At 35.7% G+C, this 26,699-nt stretch overlaps 1 protein-coding gene across 1 annotated transcript in view; it reads right to left on the reverse strand.

Annotated features, from left to right (window-relative positions):
- Positions 1-9,049: 9,049 nt before the first annotated feature.
- Positions 9,050-26,699, reverse strand: part of CUL5 (cullin 5) — a 110,644-nt gene continuing 92,994 nt past the window's right edge. The window contains exons 12-19 of the mRNA XM_037047716.1: positions 23,904-24,036; positions 22,904-23,035; positions 19,479-19,602; positions 18,739-18,914; positions 18,034-18,195; positions 17,015-17,133; positions 16,000-16,123; positions 9,050-11,602 (exon numbers count right to left, since the gene is read on the reverse strand). Coding sequence (XP_036903611.1) covers positions 11,408-11,602; positions 16,000-16,123; positions 17,015-17,133; positions 18,034-18,195; positions 18,739-18,914; positions 19,479-19,602; positions 22,904-23,035; positions 23,904-24,036 — 1,165 coding nt within the window. The 3' untranslated portion in view covers positions 9,050-11,407. The remainder of the gene's footprint in view (positions 11,603-15,999; positions 16,124-17,014; positions 17,134-18,033; positions 18,196-18,738; positions 18,915-19,478; positions 19,603-22,903; positions 23,036-23,903; positions 24,037-26,699) is intronic.

The following is a 26,699-nucleotide window of genomic DNA, read 5'->3' on the forward strand; positions in this document are numbered from 1 at the left end:
ACGGGAAGCAGCCAGGTTGGTCAGGCCTCTTCCAATTGCAGCCTCAGTTGGCGGCGGCCCGCGGCTATTGGCCGGCAAAGGAAGGCGAGGCGGAGCCTGACTGCCCGGCGCCCCGGGAGTTCCTGCGGCAGCTTAGTTGACAAAAGATTCGCGTGGTTGTGAGGCGATCAGGGAACCTGCCCCCTTATCCCCGCCCCACCACAACACTTGCCACGCTGCTGGTGCACGGCGTTACCACTTTTAACTTTCCAAAGTCAGTGGTTTAAATTTAATCTGGACCCTTTCCTTTCACTGAGCCCGTTTTAAATTTTAACCACAAGTTACAAAGGAAAGTCATGAAAAATATTTTTAAGCAACCCAATTTAGCTTTAATATGATTAGATAATTAGGCAGTTGTTTTTCAGTAGATGGAGGAAGGCAAGAAACAATACATATTAACGGCTAACTTTACTGAACAATTAATAAGGCTTAATACTCACCATACTCAGATGCTAATATATACCCCTTAACTAATGAGATAATATGGGGGGTGATGAAACTTTCCTCTACAGTCAAGGTTCTTCTGGATGGCCCAATAATCAAATAGAGATGAGACAGTTTAATAAGAGAAAATAATCAAATTTGAGACACTTGTATGGAAACTTTGTATACCTGAGAGATCCCCCGTGCACAAGAGGTTCCAAGACAGAGGGAATTCGGGTACGTATAAGACAGCTTGAGATCCTGGGTGGTGTAGCTCAGTGGATTAATCTTGGGCTGTGAACTAAAGGGTTGAGGGTTCAATTCCCAGTCAGGGCACATGCAGGGCACATGCTTAGTTGCAAGCCAGGTCCCCAGTGGGTGAGGCATGAAAGGCAACCACATTCACTCCCTCTCTTTCTCCCTCCCTTCTCTTCTCTCTCAAAATCTTAAAAAAAAAAAAAAAAAAAGACAAGACATCCTGAGCTAGACATGAAGGGGCTTTTGGGGGGAGCTTCAAACTTGTGTTAATAGTTCTTCCCGGTAGTCAAGGGGTTTTCCTAGCTTCCTTCTTATATCCACTGATGCCTTCAGTCTTGCTGACCTTGCTGACCTTACTCTAGGTGTAGGCAAAGGATCTTTTCATAGTTATTGCTTCAATGGCTATTAAAAGAAATTATTATTACACTGTGTATTAGTGCTTAAATTCTGTGTGTGTGTGAATGAGAAATGTACAGAATAACAAAATTAAACAGTTGGTCTGGCAAAATAGTATGTAGGGATTACCAGCTGTGAGAGGCCAAAGCTGGTAACTAAACTAGATCAAACTGTCAAAGATGACTGATTATAATAAGCTAATTGCATAGTTCTTAGCATGAGGCAGTTTTTTTCAGTTTAATTCATTCTACCCACATTTTATAGATGAAGAAACTCAGATACAGAAGTTACATAAGATGTCCAAGGTCACAGAACAAGCCATTCATGAGAGCTGCAATTTGAACTCAGGCGGTCTGGGTGCCAGGAATTAGCTTTTAACCTTTACACTAATTTTGCCTAAGGAGAGACTTGCTTTATAAGCAGAGTACTCAGCTTTGATTGGATGATTATGCTATGAAAAGCACTGGAAATATCGATATATTCCTGCTATCAAAAGCATATGGGAATATTGATACTCTGTTGGACAGAACAGCTTCTAGTGAAGTTCAAAGAGACTTAGGGCTATTGAGGGAGAGGAATACCAAACTTTCTCCTGACCTACAGCATACAGCCATTTTTCAAAAGTGAGCTTCAAAAAAAATTAGAGCTTCATCACAATCTGGGCAGCAGACAAAAAATGCAGTTGATAATTTCATTTAAAAATTATGGATACACCCCTGGCAGGTGTGGCTTAGTGGATTGAGTGCTGGCCTGTAAACCAAAAGGTTGCAGGTCAGAACACATGCCTGGGTTGCAGGCTGGGTCTGCAGTTGGGGGAGCGTGAAAGGCAACTGATTGATGTTATTTTGTTTTTGTTTTTTAAAGATTTTATTTATTTATTTATCTTTGGAGAGGAAGGAGAGAGGGAGAGAAACATCAATGTACGGTTGCCTTTCATGTGTCCCCTGCTGGGAGTTGGCCTGCAGGGAACTGGCCTGCAACCCAGGCATGTGCCCTGACTGGGAATCGAACCGCGATCCTCTGGTTCTCAGGCCTGTGCTCAATCCACTGAGCTACGCCAGCCAGGGCGATGGTTTTTTTTTTTTTTTTGCCCTCTTTCTCCTCCCCTTCCCCCCTCTCTAAAAATAAATAAATAAATATAAAAAATTATGGATACAGAGAATAGACTGACAGCTGTCAGAAGGGATGGGTTGGGGTGGGTGAAAAGGGTGAAGGGATTAAGTAAAAAAAAAAAAAGGCCCAAGGACATAGAACATTACGATGATGGCCAGAGGGAAAACGGGGTGGGAGGACAGACAAGAGGGCAAAGGGAGAACCACTGGAAGAACTGACTTGAGGTGGTGAACACCCAATGCAATATATAGATGACGTATGGCAGACTTGCATACTTGCATAATTTTATTAACCAATGCCACCCCAATAAATTCAATTAAAATATCAAATATTTTTAAAAAATGAATCAAGGAATTTGAAAATCCAAGAATTTCAATAGATAAGAGGAAAAAACAACTGCATCCAGAATAATTATAAGCACTAGAGTGGTCTATACTTGGGGCAGTTTAGACTCCTAAATAAAAACTAACTCTGATCTTTACTACAGTTGTCAAAAAACTGGAATCAACTCAGGATTACAGTACAGAATTGGGCGTTAGAGCACAGAGGCAATTGTTAGATAGATGACATTACCCCAAGGAAGAGTCCCGTACAGAGAGAAACTTGAGAAAACCGGCATTTATGTGGAGGAAGAGGACACACTACAATAGACAGAGCAAGACTTGTGAAAAGAAAAGCAGGTAGCAGAGGACCAGATTACGCTGTGATAAACTGCGCCCTCTACCCCTATTTCTTTTAAAATCTGTGAAACAACTCCCACTCACACCCAGCCTGTGAAGTCACAATCACCTGTGGGGAAGCAGAACCAAAACAAATGAAAGGACACCACATTTTTAATTCTAAAATCCTCAAGTCGCAGTTTAGGTGAGAGAAGAAAGATTTGAAAATGCATTTCTCCTGCTACCACCCAATACTGGTTAAGTGGAACTCTGGGTAGAAAGGTCAGAGCAGGAGAGAACGCCAGAGGGTTAGCCATCGACTAGCATCCCCGAGGCAAGGCCCTGAGCCTGTGCCCTACAGACTAGCCACAGGGGTCCGTGCCAACAGAAACACACAGGATAGATTCAGTGTGAAGAGAGGAGACCGCAGCTCCCTGATTGAAGCTGGTTTGATGAAAAGTAAGATGAAAGGAAGAGCACTAGAAGTTAAACCTAAGTTTGAGGTGGCTGCTCTGAATGCTCGGATACGAAGGGCTTAGGGTAGCCTCACACAAAGTCCCCATAACCCAAAAAGCCTGACGGCTAAATAGGTGATTTTTCCTCTTGTAACTGTGAAGAGCACAGAAGTTAGCTGTGCTGGAGCTGGTGGTCCTCAAGCAGCCCCATTCTTAGGAAACTGGGCATCACTACCCAAGTCAATGTGGAGGTGCGACTGCGTCTGGGAACGAGGTGGCCCAGAACCACATGAAAGCCTAGGACAGAAGAGTGAAGGAAATACTCCTGAAAGTGACAGAATGTAAACCTAAAACTTATGAAAAGAAAACTGAATTTGAGTTTAGATGAAAATGACTAAATTAAAATTTCTTCCATGACATAGCAATGGAGTGTTGGCATAAAAAAATTAAGTCCAGTTAAAAAGAGAATTAAAAATGTTTTTTGCATATCTGACTTTGTAGCTTTGAGTTATTACCACTGCTCCAGGACTCTTCCTCTTGGTAAAGGCACATACTGTATTCATAAGCCCCAGAGTGGTTTTCTAGAAGTAAGCTTTGGAAATCAGGAAACAAACTGAAAAATTGAAAAAAATTAAGAAAAATTTAGGAAAAAAAATGTGGGTATTAGATTCATGATACAAGAACGCTTGTTATTCACTTCTAATTAACGTCTATGACAAATAACTTCTGTCATAGTTAGTCTATTGGAATAACTCCTTATATTGTGTTGGAGAGTGTCCCCCAAAGCCTCACTCTCATACCTGAGAATTTTATTTATTTAGAGTCTTTGCAAAGAAAAGCAAGTTAAGATGAGGTAATAGTAGAATAGGGTGGGCCCTAAATTCAATGACTGGTGTCCTTTTTTAGAAAAAAATATTTATTTTTGGAGAAAGTCGGGGAGAGAAACATCCATCAGTTGCCTGTCATATGCCCCCAACAGGAGACCTGGCCTGCAACCCAGGCACATGCCCTGACCAAGAACTGAACCGGAGACTTGCAGGACAATGCTCAGCCCACTGGGCCACACCAGTCAGGACCAATGACTGGTGTCCTTTCAATGAGAAACAGACACACGGGGAGAGAGCCATGTGGAGTTGGAGGAGACCGGAGTGATGGATCTACAAAACAAAGGCCGAGGGCTTCCGACAACCACCCGAAGGTAGGAAGGAGACAGGAGCAGGTTCTCCCTAGAACTTAAAGAAGGAACCAATACTGCTAACACCTGGGATTTCAGACTGTGAGACAGCAAATTTCTGTTGTTTTAACCACCAAGTTTGTGGTACTTGTTATAGCAGCCATACACAGGAAATTAATACACATGTCCTGGGTCAAATTACACATGCTGTTTCCTTACCTTTTCCAATGACTGTATAGCCCCATAAAACATCTTCCTTGAAATCCTAGGAAGCACAACATTTGAAGACCATCTTTACTGGGCACACGGAAATGTTTGTACCACAATGTGGAAATAAATCTCTAGGTTGAAGATGGAGCCACTCCTGCCTGGGGTGCCAAGTTGGCAAACTGAAACTTATGTAACTTTTATGTGCCCGCAAATGCTCCCCTTAACCAGAAATACAGTTATGTCCAGCCAGCCAATCCCCAACTATATTGATTTTCTGTTCTAAGTAAGGACAGGTATGTAACCTTAGTCAATTAATTCAAGTCAAATACTCTTCTTATTCTGTGTTTGACCCACTAGCTTTATAAGGAAATCCCTGACCTCCTAGCCAGTCATGCCTTATTTCCACGTTGCTGTGCTAACACTCCTCAAAACTCATTCTTGCCCAGAATCCCTTGGGAAAAATGCTTGTGAGGTACTGCTCTCCTCCACTCAATCCATGGTTGTTTTCCCTTGAATAAATAACATCAAACTTGTTACTCAATTGTTTTATTTCATCACTTGACACCATGCATCTGAGTAAGAAAATAATTATAATAGGAAGATACACAAAGGATAGTACACAGCTCCTAAAAAATACCTTTCATGATTTATCTTGGGATGTAGACAAAAAGATACAAAAGAAGATACCTTAGGAAGTTCTTAATGAGTGTAAGACAGAAGTCCTACTTGTCTTGAGAATGGTGTTTGGCCTTGTTACATGTTCCTTCACCTTCAGAGGATATGGTTTTGCCAAGAGTGATTCCTGAGCCTATGATTTCAATTTTACGAATAGTGGGCCCCTAATTGAGCAAGAAACTGCATTGGAAAGTGTGAGAAATTTTTAAATGATGAAAATCCTTTCCCTGCTTTTATGCTTTAGATTTGGAACGATCCCTCAGCCATAAGCTAAAGGGAATGATCCATGTCACACCCGGCGTGTCAGGCCTCAGACACTGAGGTATTGGCTCAATTAAGGGGAAAACTGGGGATAGGCTAGTGGTCCAGAAATGCCTGATTTAAAGCAAATGTATTCTTACTGACCACAACTTACCATTCTGTACGTTCTACTTCAAAACATAGGCCAAGAAGCAACAGCATCTAGTCCTTACCTCAGATGGTCTAAACATACTATAAAATGTTTTTTTATTCAGTGAACACAGTAGAAGGTAAACAAAGCTCAGATTCTCAAGACAATCAGAAGTGGAATTATATAGTGGTATGGGGAGGGGAGCAATAGAGATTACATCAAAATTCCTAATGTGGGAGACTGTGATAGCTGTTTAAGTAGAGCAAGTTTGTGAAAGACGAGTTGTTCAAGAAATTTCTGGAAACACATGTTGATCTAGGGAGGAAAAGCTGGGCTGGAGAGAGTCTGGAGGATCAACATACAGACAGTGATTGAAGCCAGAGAAGGAGATGCAATCACCCAGGAAGCAGCAGCAGCTCAGGGACAGTGGAAAACAGAGACGAAATCCTGAGGTGTGCTCCTCTTAACCAGAAACACAGTATGTCCAGCCAGCCGATCCCCAACTGTGCTTATTTTCTTGTTCTAAGTAAGGACAGATATGTAACCTCAGTCAATTAATTCAAGTCAAATACTCTTTCCTTATTCTGTTTGACCTGCTAGCTTTACAAGGAAATCCCTGACCTCCTAGCCAGTCATGCCTTATTTCCACGTTGCTGTGCTAACACTCTTTAAAACTGACAAGGCAGAGAAAGCTGAGAGAAGTGTGAGACCAGGAGAGCACGGCATATTCGAAGCTAAGGGATGAAACAAATTCAGTAACTAGGAGTGTTTAAGGTGCAAATGGGCATTCACTGACAACCTTGGCAAGAGGACCAGTGGGAACATAAATCCTTGAGTACCAAGCAGAAGAGAGACAATCAGACTATGGACTACTTTAAGATGTTTAGCAAAGAGTAGAGGAAAGGGGGGAATAACGTCATAATACATAGTGTGATCAGGGCACAGGAAGGCAGACACTTGATTATGTCTGTAAGCCAGTGTATATCAGCACCACCTGGAGGGGTTATTAAAATTCAGATTGCAGGCCCTGCCTGGAGAGTTCTGAATCAGCAGGCCTGAAGCAGGGCTCAAGAACTTGTATTTCCAACAAGTTCTCAAGTGATGATAATGCTGATGGTCTGTAGATCAAAACTTTGAGAACCCCTGTTGTAGCTTAAGAAGGATATAACCAAAAGAAGTATGTCTGGAAGACAGTGGAAATGTAGATATTTTTAGAGTAAAACACAGGAGGCAGAAGGGATTCAGTGAAGAGGTAAAACAGTTGGCCTTGAGTAAGTGAGGTATTTCTTTCCTCCAAGACAGGGAGTCAGATGAAGATACACTGTTAGAGGTAAAGTTCAGAGGTGGAGAAATGGCAAATTATGAAAGTTTGTACCCAAGGCCTTGGGTTTTTTTTCCCCCCTGCTTGTTTTCTCAAAGCAAAGTCTTCTGTTGGAATGGAGGGGCTAATACAGAGCAGAAGAAAAATTATAGTCACAGGAAAAGAACCTTATTATAATAAGAGGTATTCCTAAGCTCCACTCCTTCTTCCCTTCCTTCCTGCCAACCTCATTACTAAACTATCTCTAGCTTCAAAACTTGAATATTTCACAAGTTTTCAAATATATACCAAACATGAAATGATTCATAAAATTTTTAACTTTCATCTAATATGAAATTTAAATTTTAGTTAGGACAAGGCCTATCCAAACTGATGAATGAATGTATTAATCCCTTTCAGGTTTGGAATTTTCAAAAAATATTTTTTTATTTTTTAAAGATTTTATTTATTTATCTTTAGAGGTGAAGAGAAGGAGAGAGGGAGAGAATATCGCTGTATGGTTGCCTCTCCTGTGTCCCCTGCTGGGAACTGGCCTGCAACCCAGGCATGTGCCCTGACTGGGAATGGAACCGCGATCGTGTGGTTCACAGGCCCGCGCTCAATCCACTGAGCTATACCAGCCAGGGCCAGGTTTGGAATTTTTTCAGCAGATGAGAGGCATCTGCTGAAATCAATGGCAAAGCTACACTTCCTGACAGCTTTCATTCTGACCTAGACTTTGACATCTAAGAGAAGTAAATGCGTTACTTTTCACATTTCTGATTCCAAAGGCTGGCTGAGATGTACTATTTTGCCATAAACTATACAAATATACCTATTATAAAATTTTTAAGTTAAACTCTTAAAAACTATTTTACAGTAGAACATTAACATTTTCTGGGTAGGTAGAAGCTTTTATATTACATTTTTATTTTGCAAGAAAATAAATTATACAACTTAAAAATAAAATTCAAAAATTAAGCAGTTCATCAAAATATTTCCGCCTACCGCATACAGAAACTGCTACTATTTAAAATTGTACAGCATTATCATCTTAGTATGTAGTGGCACACATTCCAAACCGTATATTCCATCTGAGGACAGATCACAACTTAGGAACTCAAATTTGTTCAACACTCCAGAAGACAGACATAGTGTAGATGACAGGAAAGCCTTCATGTGATGTTTAACTCACCAACATGACCTTGGAAGAGTTTGTAAGATAGCATTCCAGTCATTTACATGAAAATAGAAAAACCACCTTGAGTTTAAGATAGCAAATCTTTCTCGAAAATTAGCAAATCTTTCACCCAAACTGACTTTTAAAGATTTGCCCTTTGAGGGCTAATGAAATCTTCCTGCAAATAATACATAATGCTTTAAAACTACCCCAGTCCTAATTCTATATTAGATTTAATAGGAAGTAAAAACAAAAAAGCTAACATTCCATTTTTAAAAATTTTGACATTTATGCACAAAGTAAAAGAGACTTAAACAAACAGGCTGACAGAATGCAGAGACCCCTCCAATAAATGTAAAAATTGGAAGACTTCAGAATTTATTTTGATCCTCATTAAATCACTGGAACCATAATGGTCTAATATTTATCTCCTTGTAAGCATTAAAATTGCTCTATATTTTTACTTTGTAAATTTATTTTCATTCTATTTACTCTGGCAATAGATGGCAACAAAGGTTAACATTTTGGAGATGACTCCGGCTTTAAATTAGAAGGCAAACGTTCAAAGCTTAAATTAACCTGTGAAGAGTACTACTGCCATGCTACTTGTAGGAAAAAAAAAGATATATATTTTCCCCCTTAACTATGTCAGGTTTCATTCCTGCTCAGACAGCACTAATTTTAAGTGCACATTATTGGAAAGGAACCTGATAAAGAATACTAACTGTGATTCTGTCTTTTGCAAATTGTTGCTAAGCTTTTTTTTTTCCAGATTCTTTTATTTAAATTAGCAAACCTATCATCAAAACATATTTAAAGGAAATTCAGTAATGGTATAGGCACCTTGTCAACTGAATGGTTTTCGTACACACCAAAAAGTACTTAAACATTTGTGTATATAACAAAAAAATTATGAAAACTGTGAACCTACAGTATTTACTGCTGTTATGTTTCCCAAAAATACGATTAGGACATAATTAGCTACTTGAAAATTTATAAAATTTAATAGAAAAGTTTGCTATGAGTTACCCACTTTTGCATTAAATTTGTCTTTATTAAATCAAAACATCATGGCTTTCACTCTTAAATTTCTTTCTTTAGAAATTCCACAAAAGTTTTGAGAACAATTATGATTTAAAACAAGTCTTAAACTTTAAAAAAATAGCCTGTAACATTTCCTTCCATTATTTTTTCCTTTGGCATTCTTATATTGGATAAGCAAATATGCCAACAGCAAACTATTTGTTAAGCATGAAGACTCCAATTATTACAATTTGTAAAAAATTTCTCCATTGTTAGCAGTCATTTAATTAGGGAAAAAGGTGAGCACTGATTTAATTTTTCCAAATATACTTGGTCTAATAACTTACATATGCTACCTCAGAGCTCAAGTGTAAGATTATAAATTGGAAACAAAATTCCAACTTCTTATCAGTTTCAGAACAGGCATTTGAGTGAAACCAACAAAACCTTAAGTGTTCTAAACCTGCTTTCCTTCCAGGCACCAGGCAGCGCACGACGCCTGTGGGCACTGGGGCAGACCCCACCGAGTGCTCCCGTGAGCGCTCTGCAGGGCTGCGGGGTGCCCTTCCCTGCTCCCGCACTCCCTGTCCTACTCTCTTCAAAACCGTATGTTAGGAATTTTACTCAATATCAAACAAGATACACAATAAGGTCCAAGAAAATCTGAAACGTGTACCATAATGAATAAAAATGCGTTGCACCACACGTTCCCAATGGGGAATATGTTTTTCTCTTTTAAGTTGTTCATGTTGTGAAACCCAAAACTTGACCACTCTGGGTATTCAGCTCCCAGCAACTAACATGTTGCTACTTTGGATTGATTAAAAGGAACAAGGTAAGAATTGCCTTCTGAACATTTAAAAATGTTTATTTTTAAAATATATAAATATATATATACATATATTTGGCAAGTTTACTGCTCATATTAAGATCGCAATAATTTTGCTTATGCTTTTCAGGTCTTTCCTATGTTGTGGTTTTTCTCATCCTAAATGACTAATACTTACTACTTTTAAAAAGAGAATGTCTTCCTTTCCAGAAACCTGAGGCTACAAATCCCTAACCAAGAGACTTCAAAATACCAAAATATTTCTATGCTACAAATTAAGGGATCAGTTACATAACTGTATCATAGGAGAGCAGGAGATTCTGCCTTGTTCTTAATAAATTTGAATATGACATAACAAATATTAGGTATACATACATTATATCATATATTTACATATATTATATGTATACCTTATATTTGTTTTATATATGTAGTGTATTAGTCAGTACACCTAATTTCACAATTTTGTCTCTGCAATCAAAATGACCTACCTATCTCCATACATTGTTAAAAAACAATTGAAGAAACAATTGAAGATTAATATAAGGCTCACTTTTTCCAAACAAGCTCTCCAACCATATAAGATAAAAAATACTCCTTATCATTTAACAACAAACAACTAAAACAACAGTCTCCTGATTAAAGCAAGCCAGTATCTGTGAGTTGGAAAAATTTAACACCATTTTTAAGCCACCATGAAAATCCAGTTATTATGCTGAAGCAGTGTTTGAACAAACTTGATACTTACTAAGTACTTATCTTCTCACCTACACTTGCCCTCTTCCAATGCTGGGCAGACCAGTTCACTCTTTTGATCAAAAGAAACCAAGAGTGCTATTTCTGGTTTTAATTGCATTGTAAAAACAAAACATAACAGCATTTTTCAGTGCACAAATATATGAAGATCCTTCCTTGTGCAAGTACATTTTTGTGAGAAGGGGAAAAGGGAGGACAAAAAGCAGTAAGAACCCCACCCTTCCCCTTCCCCACTGTATTTCTCCTGGTGGATATAAGTCAAATTTTACTTTTAAAAGTTCATAGAGGGCTCTTCATGAATGCAGTGTCTCCACAAAACAGCATGCTGTTAAAGAGTGTGGAACATGAAGGGAATGCCATCATGCTGACTAATATGACTGGCAAACAGTTGTTTTGTTAGGTAAGGCAGAGATTTTAATATTTATGTAATCCAAGTCCAGATAAACCTTCCCTCAGCACAAACTGCTACAACTTTCTGCCCAAGCACTCCAAAATTCAAGGTTATTATTGTCCATGATATTCAAAATTATGCCATATATATGAAAGTGTTGATATCAGATTCATCTCTTCTGATGTATTTGTGTTCTATTAGCCATTCTATTTGCTCTTTTATCATTTTCTTTTGTGGCAAGAACATGTTTTTCAAAATTTCTACTAATTCAGTCTGTAGCTGAGCATTACTAATTTTCTTCCTCATCTTCATTATTTGTATGATAGCTTCCTAAAAGAAAAAATCAAAATAAAAGAGAATTAATATACTAAACTGTTTTAAGGAAAACAAAACAAAAAGAGGACTTTTGATGTATTTCATTCTCTATCCAACATCTACCCAAATGATTACAACCACGAAAACAGCAATTTTCAACTGGTGTGCTTCAGTGTGCCACAAGAATTTTTAAAATATGCAAATATCTGATTCTTTAGTCAGGGACACTGACCTCTTTTACCCTTAAACTGACAAATAAAAAAAATAACAATGCCCAACACAACAGCAGCAGTCTAGCGTGAATGCCCTGTCTTGCACTGTAAATATACAGGTCATCTGACAGAGTTATGTGCTCCTGGTCATGTCACATCATAAGGTTGAATCTGACTGGTTAATTCCTGGTACCAGAAATCCTTATAATACAAGTATAAGCACCTGATTTTTAAAAAAGTCAGTTGGGGGAAAAAAGCGTTGGTAATTACTATTATTATTACTAATTGTAAACCAATCAAAATTACACCTATTTTTTGGCAGACTGGCATACATATTCTTCTGGTGTGCTACAGAATTTTAATAATTAGATTATATATGTTATGAGATGAAAAGGTTGAAAATTGCTGCAATCACAGATTAAAATTAAGACCAGTATCTTTCACTTTAGAAATAAAAATATCTTTTTTCACCCACTGTAAAAAAATCTGATTACAGGATTTTTGTGTATTGTAATACTTTGTTTATTTATTTTTAGAGAAAGGGGAAGGGAAGGAGAAAGAGTGGGAGAAAAACATCAATGTGTGGTTGCCTCTCATGTGTCCCCTACTGGGGACCTGGCCTGCAACCCAGGCATGTGCCCTGACTGGGAATCGAACCAGCGACCCTTTGCTTCACAGACCCATGCTCAATCCACTGAGCTACACCAGCCAGGGCTTTTTTCTTTTCTTTTTTTAAAATATGATTACAGGTTTTTAAAAGTGAGGAAAAGCGAAATTATCTATAATCTCTCTACTGAAAGAAAACCATACCTAATGTTTTGACCAAGTCCTTTCATTGCTTTTTCCACACTATATACACTTAAAAAATTTATCTTACCTGTGAACATAATATGTATATAATCCAGTATTGTGTTAAAAATTAATTACAATACAACAAACCCCTTTCATGTAATTTTCCCCTTGTATTCAGTTATTCCTGTTAGTAGCAGAAACTAGTTGATGTCTGTTTTAAAAAATCAGTGACTACAACTTTTTATTTGTCAGATTAATAAATTATATTATAAATATTATCTTCAATTTGTGCTGATTCACTAAATGTTTTCAGTTTTGAGAGGAGTAAGCATTTTCATCCATGCAATGTTATCAATGTTTTTCTTGATGGTTTCTTTAATTCCTATGCTGTTACTAGGGCGTTGGGTGAATTCTTCCCACTCTCAATACATCCAGATGCCAGGCTCTTGATCACAGGAGCCTGTGTCAAGGGTCCAAACAGAAAGAAGAAAGGGGGAAAGTCTGTCCCTTCAAGCACTTGAGGATTACTGGAAGCAGGGAAGAGAAGATGAGCAACTATAAATGTCCTAATTTCTCCCTTCTAGATTTAGTAGAGGTGAAGATGGTAGTCGTGTTAAAGAACTCAAGAGAAAAACAGAAAGCACAGGGGCTTTGGCTCTGGTCCCCATCTAATGTGCTGGGGGTCGCTTGAAGAGTGGAATGATATGATGAAAATAATTTGCACTTCTGAATCACTCTCAGTTCCCTCACAAGATGCAGATGGAGTTTAGAGCTAATAAACCTGCCACAGGGCCTTTAGTGGCAGGAGAGGGTGAACCTGCAGCAGTGGATGATAATGACAATGTGTGATATAGACCAAGGGGCCACAGAGAAGATGCGGTACAGTCTCAGAAAGCACAAGAGCTCAGTGAGAGCACAGGACAGGTGAGAGCAGGAAAGTAGCTATATGGTCCTTACCAAATGGGAAAGGAATACATCATAGGTTCATCTGCTACAGATATCAGCAGTAGATAGCAACAGAAAGTCAAATTCCTATAGGTGACAGATAAAGCTCTCCACAGCAAGAACCTAGGACACTGTCACAACTTATAAACATGACAGTCCCTTTATCATCACCCTAAGCTCAAATGAGTTCTTCTAAACCTCAATACATCCCAATGCCATCTGTGAAAAGAGCAAATAATGGGGATGGGTGGAATAGAATCAGGGAGACATAAGAAAGTCTCAGCATTACCTAAAGGAACAGCTTGGATTACTAGATTGTGCATAACTACGAGTCAGTTTGAGAGGCAAAACAAAAATACTTCATTTCCTCTGCACTCCTTACAGTATTATATGACTATCCCTGCCATCCCATTACACATCTCAACTCAAACCCATGTGAAATTTATCCTGGGGTATAAACTAGGAATATACCGATTGTTACTCTAAGAAGTATAATTTCTTAAAACTTCTTACTGAATAATCCATTCCCTTTAAATTTGCCATAGAAATTATTTATCTTATTGTGAAGTCAGTCTATACTTACATAGGAGGTTTAATTCTGAGGGTTTTTTTCAATTAATCTACTTGTCATATTGTATTTTTGTAGATATTTTACACATTCAAAGGAACTTCTCTAGTAATGAACTATAGTTTGCAGGCTGGCGCTCAGTCCATTGAGCCACACCAGCCAGGGCAAAGACAGTCTAGTAACGAACTATAGAAATGATCCTTGAAAGTGGTCTTTATTTTTGTAGATATTTTAATAAGCTTTAATATTTGGCAAGGCAAGTTCAACCACCATCACCTTATTATTCTTTTAACATTTTCAATCACATTTATTCTTTCTGATAAAACTGAAAATCAATACATAAAATTCCAAAAATATTTCTAGCTCAATTTTTATATGAATTCAGTAAACTTGATATTACTATGGAAAAAACAGACTCATTAAGTTATTTAGCCTTATCATTAAAGAATATGGTATTTTGCCCAGGCTGGGTAGCTTAGTTGGTTAGAGAAACATCTGGATACACCGATGTTGCAGGTTTGATCCCCAGAGACAGCACAGAGAAGATTCAATTAATGAGTGCACAAAAAAGTAGAACAACAAATCAACGTTTCTCTCTCTCTCAAATCAGTTTAAAAAATACAAATAAAGAATACAGTATTTGTGTTGAGCAAAAATAGCTAGACACAACGAGTACATATACTGATTCAATTTATATGAAGACTCATAACAGGCAAAACTAAGCAATGGTGATAGGAATGAAGCAGGTTGGAAAGAAGGGGCACTGGCTGGATGGGAGACATGGGGAAATTACTGGAGTGATAGAAGTGTTTTGTATTTTAATGAAGTGATGGTCACAGAGGTATATACATTTATCAAAACTCATTAAAAACTAAACTTCTAAATGAATACTCTATCTTATATAAATTACATTTCACTAAAAATTTTAGAAGAAAAAGAGCTTGATTTGTTTATTCAAATCTTTTGACTCTCTCAGTAAAGAGCCACTCTCTTCACATAAAGACCTATAAACTACTTCTTAAAGAAATGTTTATGCACCTTGACCAGGTAGCTCAGTTGGTTAGAGCATCATCCTGACATGCCAAGGTTGCAGGTTTGATTCCCAGTCAGGACACATACAAGAATCAACCAATGAATTCCTAAATAAATGGAAAAACAATCCGATGTTTCTCTCTTTCTAAAATCAACAAATAGAAAAAAAAATTTGAGTTTTATGGTGTCTTATTTTCCTCTTAAGTTTTAAAATTTGTTCACTGAAAAACAGAAATGTAATTTTTACTTATTCATGTTTGTTCCTTTATTATTGTATGATCCCTAAGCAATAGAAAATAATTTAACCATTTTCCTGTTATTTGTTTTGTATTTCATTGCATTGGCCAATAGTTTCAAACAACACTAAGTAAAGACTGTAAAAGTGTGGCATGTGGTTTTAATAGAACAATTTCTAAAGTTAAAACAATCGTGTTAGCTTGCAATAGGTATTCATTATCATGTTTAGAAGGTATCATAAGCCTAGTTTTAAAATGTTCCCTAATTTCATATTACAATAGAATAAGAAGTCAAATAAAAATTTAAATATATCAATCCTAGCACTGTAATTTGTTGCTGAGACACCTTTACTCAGGTATGCTCAAATGAAGACATAACTTAAAATCAAGGTTTTGCCAACCCGAAGAATCTACCAGAGTCCACAAAGCCATATAGACATCTTTTTCTGCAGCTGAGCGAACGCCATCTATACAATTTTTAAATTCTAGTAAAATGAAAAGTAGCTCTACATTACAAAAAGTTTGAATACTTGCATGCTTTTAAATTAAAAAAAAAATTGGAAGATTTAAACAACAAAATGGCCAACACTGTTAAAAATTTAGACATTCTGTCTTAACATTACAAACCTGGGTCCTCAGTATCCGTAGCTGAACTATCCCTTCATTCTCTTCTTCTCTCATTCGCTCTGTGGTGAGCTGCAAGCGTCCAATCAAGTTGATTTTACCCCTCTTCTGAACCTTCGCATTTTTTCTATAAAAAACATCAAATGAAATATTCTATAGGAGAGGCCTTGTAAACATCATACTTACAGCAATATCTGAGAGAACAGTTATATATATTCTAAAAATTAATACCCACAATTGCTTGAAGGAAAGGTAACAAATAACCAACATATGTAGCTTTATTTGAAATGAACACTGTGATTTCCCTTAAACACAAAAAGGGCCCTGCTAATAAAACATGGGTGACTATACTTCCTGTAATAACAAAGTTAATATAATTTATATTGCCATGAAAGCAATTAGATAATTGAAGATATATAGCTTGTAATTCAGCATTATCTTCTAATCGGATCTTAAGGGGGGAAAAGCTTTGTGTGGATAAAGATGCTTTAAAATGCACAAGGATGGTTTATTTAAAACATGAAAAGCAATACAGTATAATGTCAGACACCAAAATGTACCCATGAAAAATATGTAAAGAATTAAATGTCTCTAGCTCAGTAATGTTTAATAAACAACTAAATGGCATAAATCTAGAGCAGTGATTTCCAACTGGTGTGCCACAAGAATTTTTAAAACATGTAAAACCCAACTATTTATTTAGTCAGGGGCACTGCCCTCCTCTCCCTTAGACTGTGACAACAGCCAGTGCAACAATAGCTGTTCAGTGTGAATAAAGCAAAACTGTATTATTTTTTGTCAGATTGGCCAAAAATTATATTTTTTGGTGTGCCATAGAATTTTAGTAATTAGTCTATATGTGCCAGGAGATGAAAAAGGTAGAAATTTGCTGAGTTAGAATAATGAGTACACAGATGTGCTTTAAATATCATGTAAGAAAACGAATTACTTTGTTAAAAATAAAGCACTGAAATTCAAACAAGGTATTTCTATTTTAGACAAACCAACATAAACCTACATTAAACTGAATTCCTGGTTCACTGAGAAGAGGGTACCTTCTGTAAAGTCTTTGGGTGAGTTGACTTGAGGTTCGTACAGTAAAACTTGACGTTTGAGCTTTGGGAAAGCTACTAAAGACTATAAATAAAGAGAAAAAATTAGCATTTGTTAAAAGCATTAAATACTAAGATCAATTCGCCAACATGATTAATAGCAGTAAGAAGGCATTATAAGCACAAATTCACAATTCAAACTTTTCTTTGGTATCTCCATTAACATAATAATGTAAATGCATAATAAGGACAGAGAGAACAAGGAGAAAGCATTGGTTATGAGGAAACAAATGCTCTCTTTACAATAAGAAACTAGAGAGATTGGTCATATACAACCCATGACAAACACCGCTTGACAATTATATACCAACTGCTTCTCTCTAGGTAATAATTTATTTTGGAACTTTTAAGAAGTCTATAAGTAGAGATAAAGTGTAGTTACAAGCAAGAGGCTAATGAGTACATTTTACAAGCCCACAAAAGGACCAAAGTTGTCTAATTTTTTAAAATTGATTGATTGTAGAGAGGGCGGGGGGAAAGAAGAGAGAGACTTCTTGTTCCACTTACTTATGCGTGCATTGGTTGATTCTTTCTTGTGCCCTAACTGGGGATCCACCCCACAACCTTGGCATATCAAGGTACACTCTAACTAACTAAGGTAGCTCTCCAGAGACAAAGTTGTCTAATTCTTAAATTTTTGGTCATCATTAAATCTTTAAACACATTCTCATTATGAACCTTTTGTCATATTCCTCACAAGTAATATTTAACTACCAACTCAATCTTTTGCTCTTTTTATTTTTTGCCCTTGTCCACTTTAGTAACCTGTTTATTTTTAATTTATTATTATCTATAAATACCTCATTAGCATATTTTTTGGTCAAAATGGATTTGAGAATGTTATGAGTTCATAAATTTATTACAAGCAAGCCAACACATTTTCTGCTGACAGGACATAATTTTAAAATAAAAAAAACAGACAAACCCATAAAGTCCTTCTAAGCTCAGCATCAGGGAGTTCAGTTGCAAGTTTTAGATTTTCAAAGCTGATTTTCTCTCTAGGTCTTTGGTTCCATGCAAACAACACAGCCAGCTGGAACGTTGTTACCTCCAAATCATATTGACCTACTTCATTCTTAAATGTTATCTATAAGAGATAAAATAAATGTTTAAAAGTAAGAATCTTTTTCATATTGATTACCATCTCTCTACTATAATATCTCTTACATGAAATTATATATGGGAAAGACTGGTAGTTGTCTTCCAATATCCATTCTCAATTTCTTGCATGGTAGGAACATGTTTAGCAGACCTCAAAGACTGCCCAGAGTAGAGGCTTATCTCTCAACTTTTCCCTGGAAGTTTCCCTTCCAAAATGTAGCCATGTGACTGAGTTCTGGCCAATAGGATACAAGTGGAAATGATGGGGGAAACTTCTAGGAAGTTGCCCTTAACTGAACGTATATACTCATTTTTCTGTTGTGCTGAAAAACATAGTAAGGATCATAATGAATATCTTAAGGATGGTGCTATTAACAGAAGCTTCTGTCCCTAACAAGTTCACGGAAGAGATCCACTATTCCTGATCACACTTTTACATGTGAGAGAAACAAATTTATCTTGTTTAAGCAACTCTTATTTGCTACTTTCAGCCAAACCAATATCTTGACTAACAATATTATCTACTTACAATTCCATTTGACATGAGATGATGCCAATGTAATTTTCTACCACTGTGATTTTTTTTATAGAATTCTTCTACTTCAGGTATCAAATCCTCCAGTTCAGTAGGAAGTGAGACAAAGACTTTCTCAGAGCTTCTTGACCAGGCACCGGCATTCAAAATTTTTATATTAACTGAATCAGCTACAGGCAAGAGTATCAGAAAAATATAGAGTAAATCTGGACAATGGATCAAATTCAATATAAATAAATTCATACATACATACAGGGTAAGCTTTGGTGAAAAATAAACAAAACTAAAGATTTGGTTAAAGGTGTACTTTTTTTTACAAAATAAAGATCAGCAAATCTAAATTCTGCTCCACAGAATGTCTTCAAGGAATATGGTATTCGCAACATCTTTGTAGCTATTACTGCCAAGGCATATTTATTTTTTTTAAGATTCTATTTTTATTATTTATTTTTAGAGAGAGGGGAAGGGAGGAAGAAAGAGAGGGAGAGAAACAGCAATGTGTGGTTGCCTTTCACATGCCCCTCACTTGGGACCTGGCCTGCAACCCAGGCAGGCATGTGCTACAACTGGGAATTGAACTGGCAACCCTTTGGTTCGCAGGCCAACACTTAATCCACTGAGCCACACCAGCCAGGGCCCAAGGTTTATTTTTAATTTAGTGGAAAACAAAGATATTCTTTTTAAAAAAGGTTTTAAAAGTATAGTGTATATAATATATACATAAATTATAGTACCTGGTAATGCCAATTTATTATTTTTGTGCATTTCCTTAAAAGCTTGGTTCAAATCTTCAGATACTTTAATGTCCTGAAACATTCTAGCAAGCTTGTTTACATAATCTGCTGGCATACCAACTTCCTATGAAAACCAAAGACAGAGAGGTAATAATACATAATGTGATATATTATTACAAAAATTTTAAATAGAAAACTAAAATGCTTTAACCTTAGATGCATCAGTACATCTTAGATGCTAATATATATATTCATATATATTAGATTCTTTAATACAAAATTCTTCCTCTTAATTTACTACAATGTTTATAATCCAATATCTATTAAACTTGATTCTTAGAAACTAAACAGAATTGTACAGACAATCCTGGCTTTCTTTGTACAATCCCAATATGCATGAATTTGAGTCACCACAGTATAGATAATAAATAACATCAGTCTCCTAACAACACAGTTCAACTTTCATATGTTAAATATGAGTAATGCATAAAGTACAAACTTCACTTCTAGCTCCTCAATCTGCAAATCACTACACAAGTAAGTGACCAATTGGTCACTACACCCCATCAGTGACCAATCACAATATTTCTTTTAAAATCTGTTAATCATTTTCAGTTCACCCACAAATGGCAACACATGTAGTCTTGTTGCATCCCTGTGTGCCAGTGATAAATCCACATGACATTTACAAAAATGGATAATTGAGAGGTAATTCTCCAATAAAGATGATAAAAGTATACCAATGAAATGAAAGTAATGCTGCAAATGAAAATAAAATAGAACATAAATGGAGTTATGGAAAAAAGAACTGACTGGTATGTAATGTTGATACTGCCAATGTTGAGGACTCCAAATACGCAAAAGCATAGAAACTTTGTGAAGGTAAATGACCAACATAAATGAGAAAAGTTGTAGTGACAAAAAAAGATTAGAATGCCCCAGTGGAAGTGACGCAAGCAAAAAATTTCACAACACTGAAAACCCAAAAAGAAAAAATGCTGGAAGTAGATCCAAACTTACAAAAAGTATCACAACTCTCCAAGGCATACAAAGATGCTCACTCTGTACTGGAAGTTACTTGATAAGAAGATAAATGCTAGTCAATCTACTCTTCATTTTAATAACAATGTTACTGAGATATAATTATCTCAATTGTGATATTATCTACCACTAAATTTACCCTTTTAATGGTACAATTAACTGGATTTTTGTATAGCATTTATAGTGTTTATGCAATCATCACCACTAATTTTATACTATTTTCATCATCCCCAAAAGAAAACCCATACTTATTAGAAGTCACTCCCTATTCTCCTTTCCTCTAGCTCCGGGAAACCACTAGGGTACTTTCTGTCTGTACAGAATTGGCTATTTTGAACATTTTGTATTAGTGGAATCACACAATATGTGCTCTTTTGTGAATGACTTTGCAGTTAGCATAATGTTGTCAAAGTTCATCCATGCTGTAGCTTGTATCAACTCTTCATTTCTTTTTACTGCCAAGTAAGAGTCCATTTTTTGAATATACCATGTTATTATTCATCAGCTGATTTACATTTTGGGAAGTTTTGGGCGATTATGAATGCTGCTAGGAACATTGACATACAAGTTTTTGTGTGGTCATGTTTTTATTTCTCTTGAATGGAACTACCTAAGTGTAGAATTGCTAGGTCAACTCTATGCTTAACTTTTGGGGGAACTACCAAATAGTTTTCCCAAGTGGCTGCACCATTTTACACTCTCAGTAGCAATGCAATAGGGTTCCAATTTCTCCTCTTCCTTTTAAATTTCTAGCTATTCTAGTGGGAGTAAAATGGTATCTCATCGTGGCTTTGATTAGTATTTCCATAGTGATTAATAATGTTGAGAATCTTTGCATAAACTTATTGGCCATGTGTGTACTTTCTGAGAAGAAATGTCTATTCTAATCTTGTGTGCAGCTTTAATTGAGTTGTCTTTTTACTGTTAAATTGTAAGAGTTTTTATGTATTTTAGATATGGCAGATAAAAGAATTGCAAATGCTTCCCTAACTACTTAAGTTTTTCACAAATAAAACACTTTAACTCTTAAAGTCTATGTTTTAAATTATGGTATATTAAATACACATTAATTTTGTTAATTTTTCCTTTTTCTTATATATTTGTAACAGACAGTGAGAGTTCTTAATGTTTTGACAAAAATTTCTGAAATCAGTCACAAAACAATAATTGCTCCCGCCGACTGTTAACATTAAGATCACTTTGCCCAGTAACAGTGTGCATAAGTTTTACTACCCCACATTACAAAGCAGAGTTCTCTGCAAACCTGTAATGTGAAATATATAAACATAAATGAAAAACATACAAGGAGGGACCCTAATAAACCTTAATTATCTTCTGGAGGGTGGTCCCCTTGTATGTAACACTAGGCAAGTGTTCAAGAAACCCATCTGGATCAGTGTACCAGCTGGCACTGTTGTGAAAAGCTGCTTTTGGTTTCAGTGAATTTTTTTTTAAGAGTTTTTCAGCATGTTTGCCCATTTCATGATGGGTGATTTATGAGCGCACCTGCCCACACCGTGTTGAGTGCTCTGTAGTCTTTCACCAAAAACAGTATGATCTCTGTGCTCACCCTCCCTATTCAAGATCTCACCTGAACAACTTCTTTTTGTTTCCCTGGATGAAAAAATTCCTCCAAGAGAAACATTTTGCCAATGTGGAGGTGCAACAAAAAATGGCAGAAACACTACAAGGCAGCTAAATTGTTGATTCAAAAACTGTTTTAAGCAGTGGAAAATACTGCATCAAATGGAGAATATGTTGAAGGTGACTGAAATTTAAACATGTAAGAATAAGTGCACAATTTTTAATAAATAAATTCTGGTTTTTATTGGGTACCCCCTCATATATAACAATGTATATAATTCCTATTATAAATTTGTTATATATTAATCTAATAATATAATATGTAATAGCATATATAAAAATAAAAAACCCATTTTAATATAACTCAAATTCCATTAAAATGAACTGAAAGGAACAGACAAAAACATTTTGATAGAGGAGTTTAGTCAAAATAAATTAAAAATGCCCTAAATAAGCCATCATTATTTACCTACTGGTTCTTTCTGCTCTACAGAAGTATTTACAAACATATCAACAGTTAAGTATTTAGTACACAAAACACCTAGAAAATAAAATGATTTGTTCTGTAGCATTATTTAATAAGGTGAGTCCCAATGAGAGTGAAGGTACTTCACTAAAAGTCTTCATTTAAAAAATATACTTCATTAGATGTCACATTTTTAATAGAATTGATGTTATATGCTTATAAGATGTTCCCTGTTTCTTTGACATTAAAGCTATCACACCAAAAATGCATCACTTAAATACACATATGAACCATGTGCTATATTAAGAATAAGTATCAACAAAAAATTACTTACTCTTAGCCACTCTACCATATTCTCCTCAATTTCACTGTCGGCAGAGATGTCTAATATAAGACGCCGTGTCAAATGAGCTTTGTGATATCTCATAAAAACATCTTTGTTTTGCACGTATTTGAGTACCAAGAGCTGTATAGAAAACAAGGTTACTGTCAATTCATATATATGCTTAGCTATTTCTTTCATTTAGACCTTTCTATATCTCCCAATTTAAAAATTAAGAAATTTATATAAGCATATATATAGAGAGGCCAACTAATTGCTCATCTCTGAAAAACAACCAGTCCTCATATACTACCTCACAACTTAGTACATTTGAGACAATAACCAACCTTTAAATCCTATAAATACTAATTTTTGAAATGTTATATAAATGTGATAAAACTTTACATGATGATAAAAAATAAACTTGACACGACAAGCAATGGTTCTTCCCAATATTCTCTTCAGCAGATCTTCTTCACTTTTTTTTCTTACACTAATGTCTCTAGGTTGTTTTGTTTACACTCTCTCTATATCTTTACTTATTATTTTCCTCTTTGTGTTCCTGGGCTTATATTACATTACACTAACAACCAGGAAAAAAACAAACAAAAAAAACAATTATTTATTTACACTCACTAATTCTTAATTACCTATTTCAGACTCACAAAAAGAGAAAAACTTCCTGTTTCTCAAAAATCATCCCATCACCACCAGCATGACTCCCCCCCCACACTTTTATTTTTTTACCTTGAACAAGTGCTATAATTTAATTATCTAAAAAGAATCAATAAAGGGGGAAAATTAAATGCTACTGCCCTTTCTGGAAGCTATAGAATAAAAATTTTCAGAAAGAAAAAAAGACTACCCTATAGACATCTTATACTGTGAAATTTCTTATTAGTTGCTTACAGATACACATTTTTAAAAAATGATGCTATCACATAACATCTTTTATAAGCAAAACACAAATTCAAAGTAAGGTCATGAAAAATTCTGAAATAAAAAAATGTACCACTTCTTTAAGTTTTGCTTCAATCTCTTCAGAGGTTAGTTTTTTGCTCAATGGTGTTTTCCTTAGCAACATGTCACAGTAATTGGCAAGCAGCTCAGGGCATTTTGATTCAGGCTGAGTTTTTAATCCTACCCTAGAAAACAAATAAGAAATGATTAATATCTGCAAATATTTTTTCTGGAGCCAATTTTCCACAAATTCAATGTTGTTATAGTAATCCAACAATTATGTTGTAGTAATCAGTGATCAGAGTTGAGACTAGGGGAGCAAAAAGACACTTCAAGCATGCAATTTAAGGAGGAACTCACTCTTGGGTTCTCTGAGAATGAGACCTTAAATTTTGTACCCTAGGTGCCTCCTTACCTCACTCTAGCAATGGCCTTGTAAATGATTTTAAAAATATTTTATTCATATAGTTGCTAAATACTTTTAAATTTTAAAAAATTAATACATCTATTGGGGTAACATTGGTTAACAAAATTATGTTTTAAATACACAACTCTAGACATCATCTGTGTATTGCATTGTATAAATCTACACTTGTAAGTTAACATCTAAACTTTCCATTAATGTTAACATCCAATCGTCCCTTCACTCTCTGAAATGTTTCCAATGTAAAGTAAATCCCAGTGATTTTGATATTATCATCCATTTTAAAAGTCTTCAAATCACCTTTTCTCAATTAAGAACTTGTATCTATTTTTTATTTTCAACAAAATTTTAAAACCAGTGTATTTTACCTTTATGCTTGAAAGTTTTGCATTTCTTTTTATTCTACTTTTTAAAATTATGTATGTAGATTCAAGATTTTAAAATTTCTTGTGTATATAAAATCCAAGTGTTATTTTATCAGAATTGAGTTATCCAAATTATTATAAGTATACACTTCACCAAAAACAACATAATTATAGGGTATATATAAAACATAAATATGAAATATTTTACTGTATGTGTCAACTCTTAATGAGGGGGATGAGGCTTTTTCCCCTTCCAATTATGAATCCAGGAATCACAATTGTGTTTCTACTTTTATTTTTATAAATTTATGTCTTTGCCCCCCAAAATCTTACTCATAAATAAGGAGAACTGAAAGAAGTTTTTCTCAGTACGTTACTCAATTCACTGAGCACCTCCTGAGTTTATTTGCTAAAAAAACACATGATGATCTAACAAAAAAGTTATTTTTAATAATGTAGCAAATTAGTCATTGTGTTGAAAGCAAAGAATTGAAAACCATCGGGCTTGCAAAAGAATCTGACAACTAGTCACTGAAATTCACTTTCTGTACATCAATACCAATGTTTCAAAATACTCCTTTCTTATGCAACTTGGTGGCTTTTAAAATTCTAATGTAACATACCATAGTAAGAATGAAGGGAGGTATGCTTTTCTTTGCAAAGTAAGAACTGCAGAAAGGCCCTGGCTGGTGTGTGATTTGAGTGCGGGCCTGTAAACCAAACTGTTGCGCAGGTTTGATTCCCAGTAGAGGGTGCACAAGAGGCAATAACACACTGATGTTTCCCTCTTTCTTCCCATTCCCTTTCTCTAAAAAAAATAAATAAATAAAATCTTTTTTAAAAAAAGACTAATTGTAGAAAGGAGAATGAGGAGGAGAAATTGCAATACTTCCACCAGAGAGCTCAATTTTAGAAAAAGAATAGATGTTTAAGTTGAGGATTTTGAAACTGATTTCCTGAAAAGTATCCACACACTGGCATACTATTCTCTCTCTCAATACACCAGTCTGAAGATCACTAACTTTCATCACAAGAATCTATCCATATCGTTCAATCTATTCATACTGCCAATAACTAGCGCCTGCATGAACTACCGTAGTTAACCGCAGTGGTCTATCTCCCTTCTTCCTATTCAACCTTTGGGAAGACAGTTGTCAATCTTTTATTGTTGTTACTTTGAAGGTAGGTGTGTCCATTCTCCCTCTCTGGCTGATAGCTTTTTGTGTCTTTAGCTGTTGTTTTTTAAAACTATGAAGAACTCATTTGTATCTATCCTGCATGGGATTAAAGAGATATTTGGATCCAACAGCCGGTGAGTTTAACAATCTTGGAAAATTATGGTCAATACCTCAATTATTGCTTATGTTCCCCTTTCTATTTTTTATGATTTCAATTACATTGTTTAGATATTTTACCTTTTTCTCAGGTAAACATTTTCTCCTTATTTGTTCATTAATATTAATACTTACTATGTAAGATTATTATTATTGAGATGTAGCCCACATACTATAAAATTCATCCACTTAAAATGTGTAATGTCTTTTAAGTATATTCTCAAGGTTAGAGAACCATCATCATAATAGTATTTTCAAACATTTTTTCATTACTCCAAAAAGAAAACCCACACTCGTTAGCACTTAAATACTATTCTGCACCAATCTCTTCCTCATTTCTTTTTTTAAAAAAATATTTATCTTCAGAGGGTAAGGGAAGGAGAGAGGGAGAGAGAAGCAACAATGTATGGTTGCCTCTCGTAAGTNAAAGTATCCACACACTGGCATACTATTCTCTCTCTCAATACACCAGTCTGAGATCACTAACTTTCATCACAAGAATCTATCCATATCGTTCAATCTATTCATACTGCCAATAACTAGCGCCTGCATGAACTACCGTAGTAACCGCAGTGGTCTATCTCCCTTCTTCCTATTCAACCTTTGAGAAGACAGTTGTCAATCTTTTATTGTTGTTACTTTGAAGGTAGGTGTGTCATTCTCCCTCTCTGGCTGATAGCTTTTTGTGTCTTTAACTGTTGTTTTTTAAAACTATGAAGAACTCA

Source organism: Sturnira hondurensis, unplaced genomic scaffold (assembly GCF_014824575.4).
Source record: "Sturnira hondurensis isolate 20B ecotype Veracruz unplaced genomic scaffold, ASM1482457v3 Scaffold0006213, whole genome shotgun sequence".
Classification (NCBI taxonomy): Eukaryota; Metazoa; Chordata; class Mammalia; order Chiroptera; family Phyllostomidae; genus Sturnira; species Sturnira hondurensis.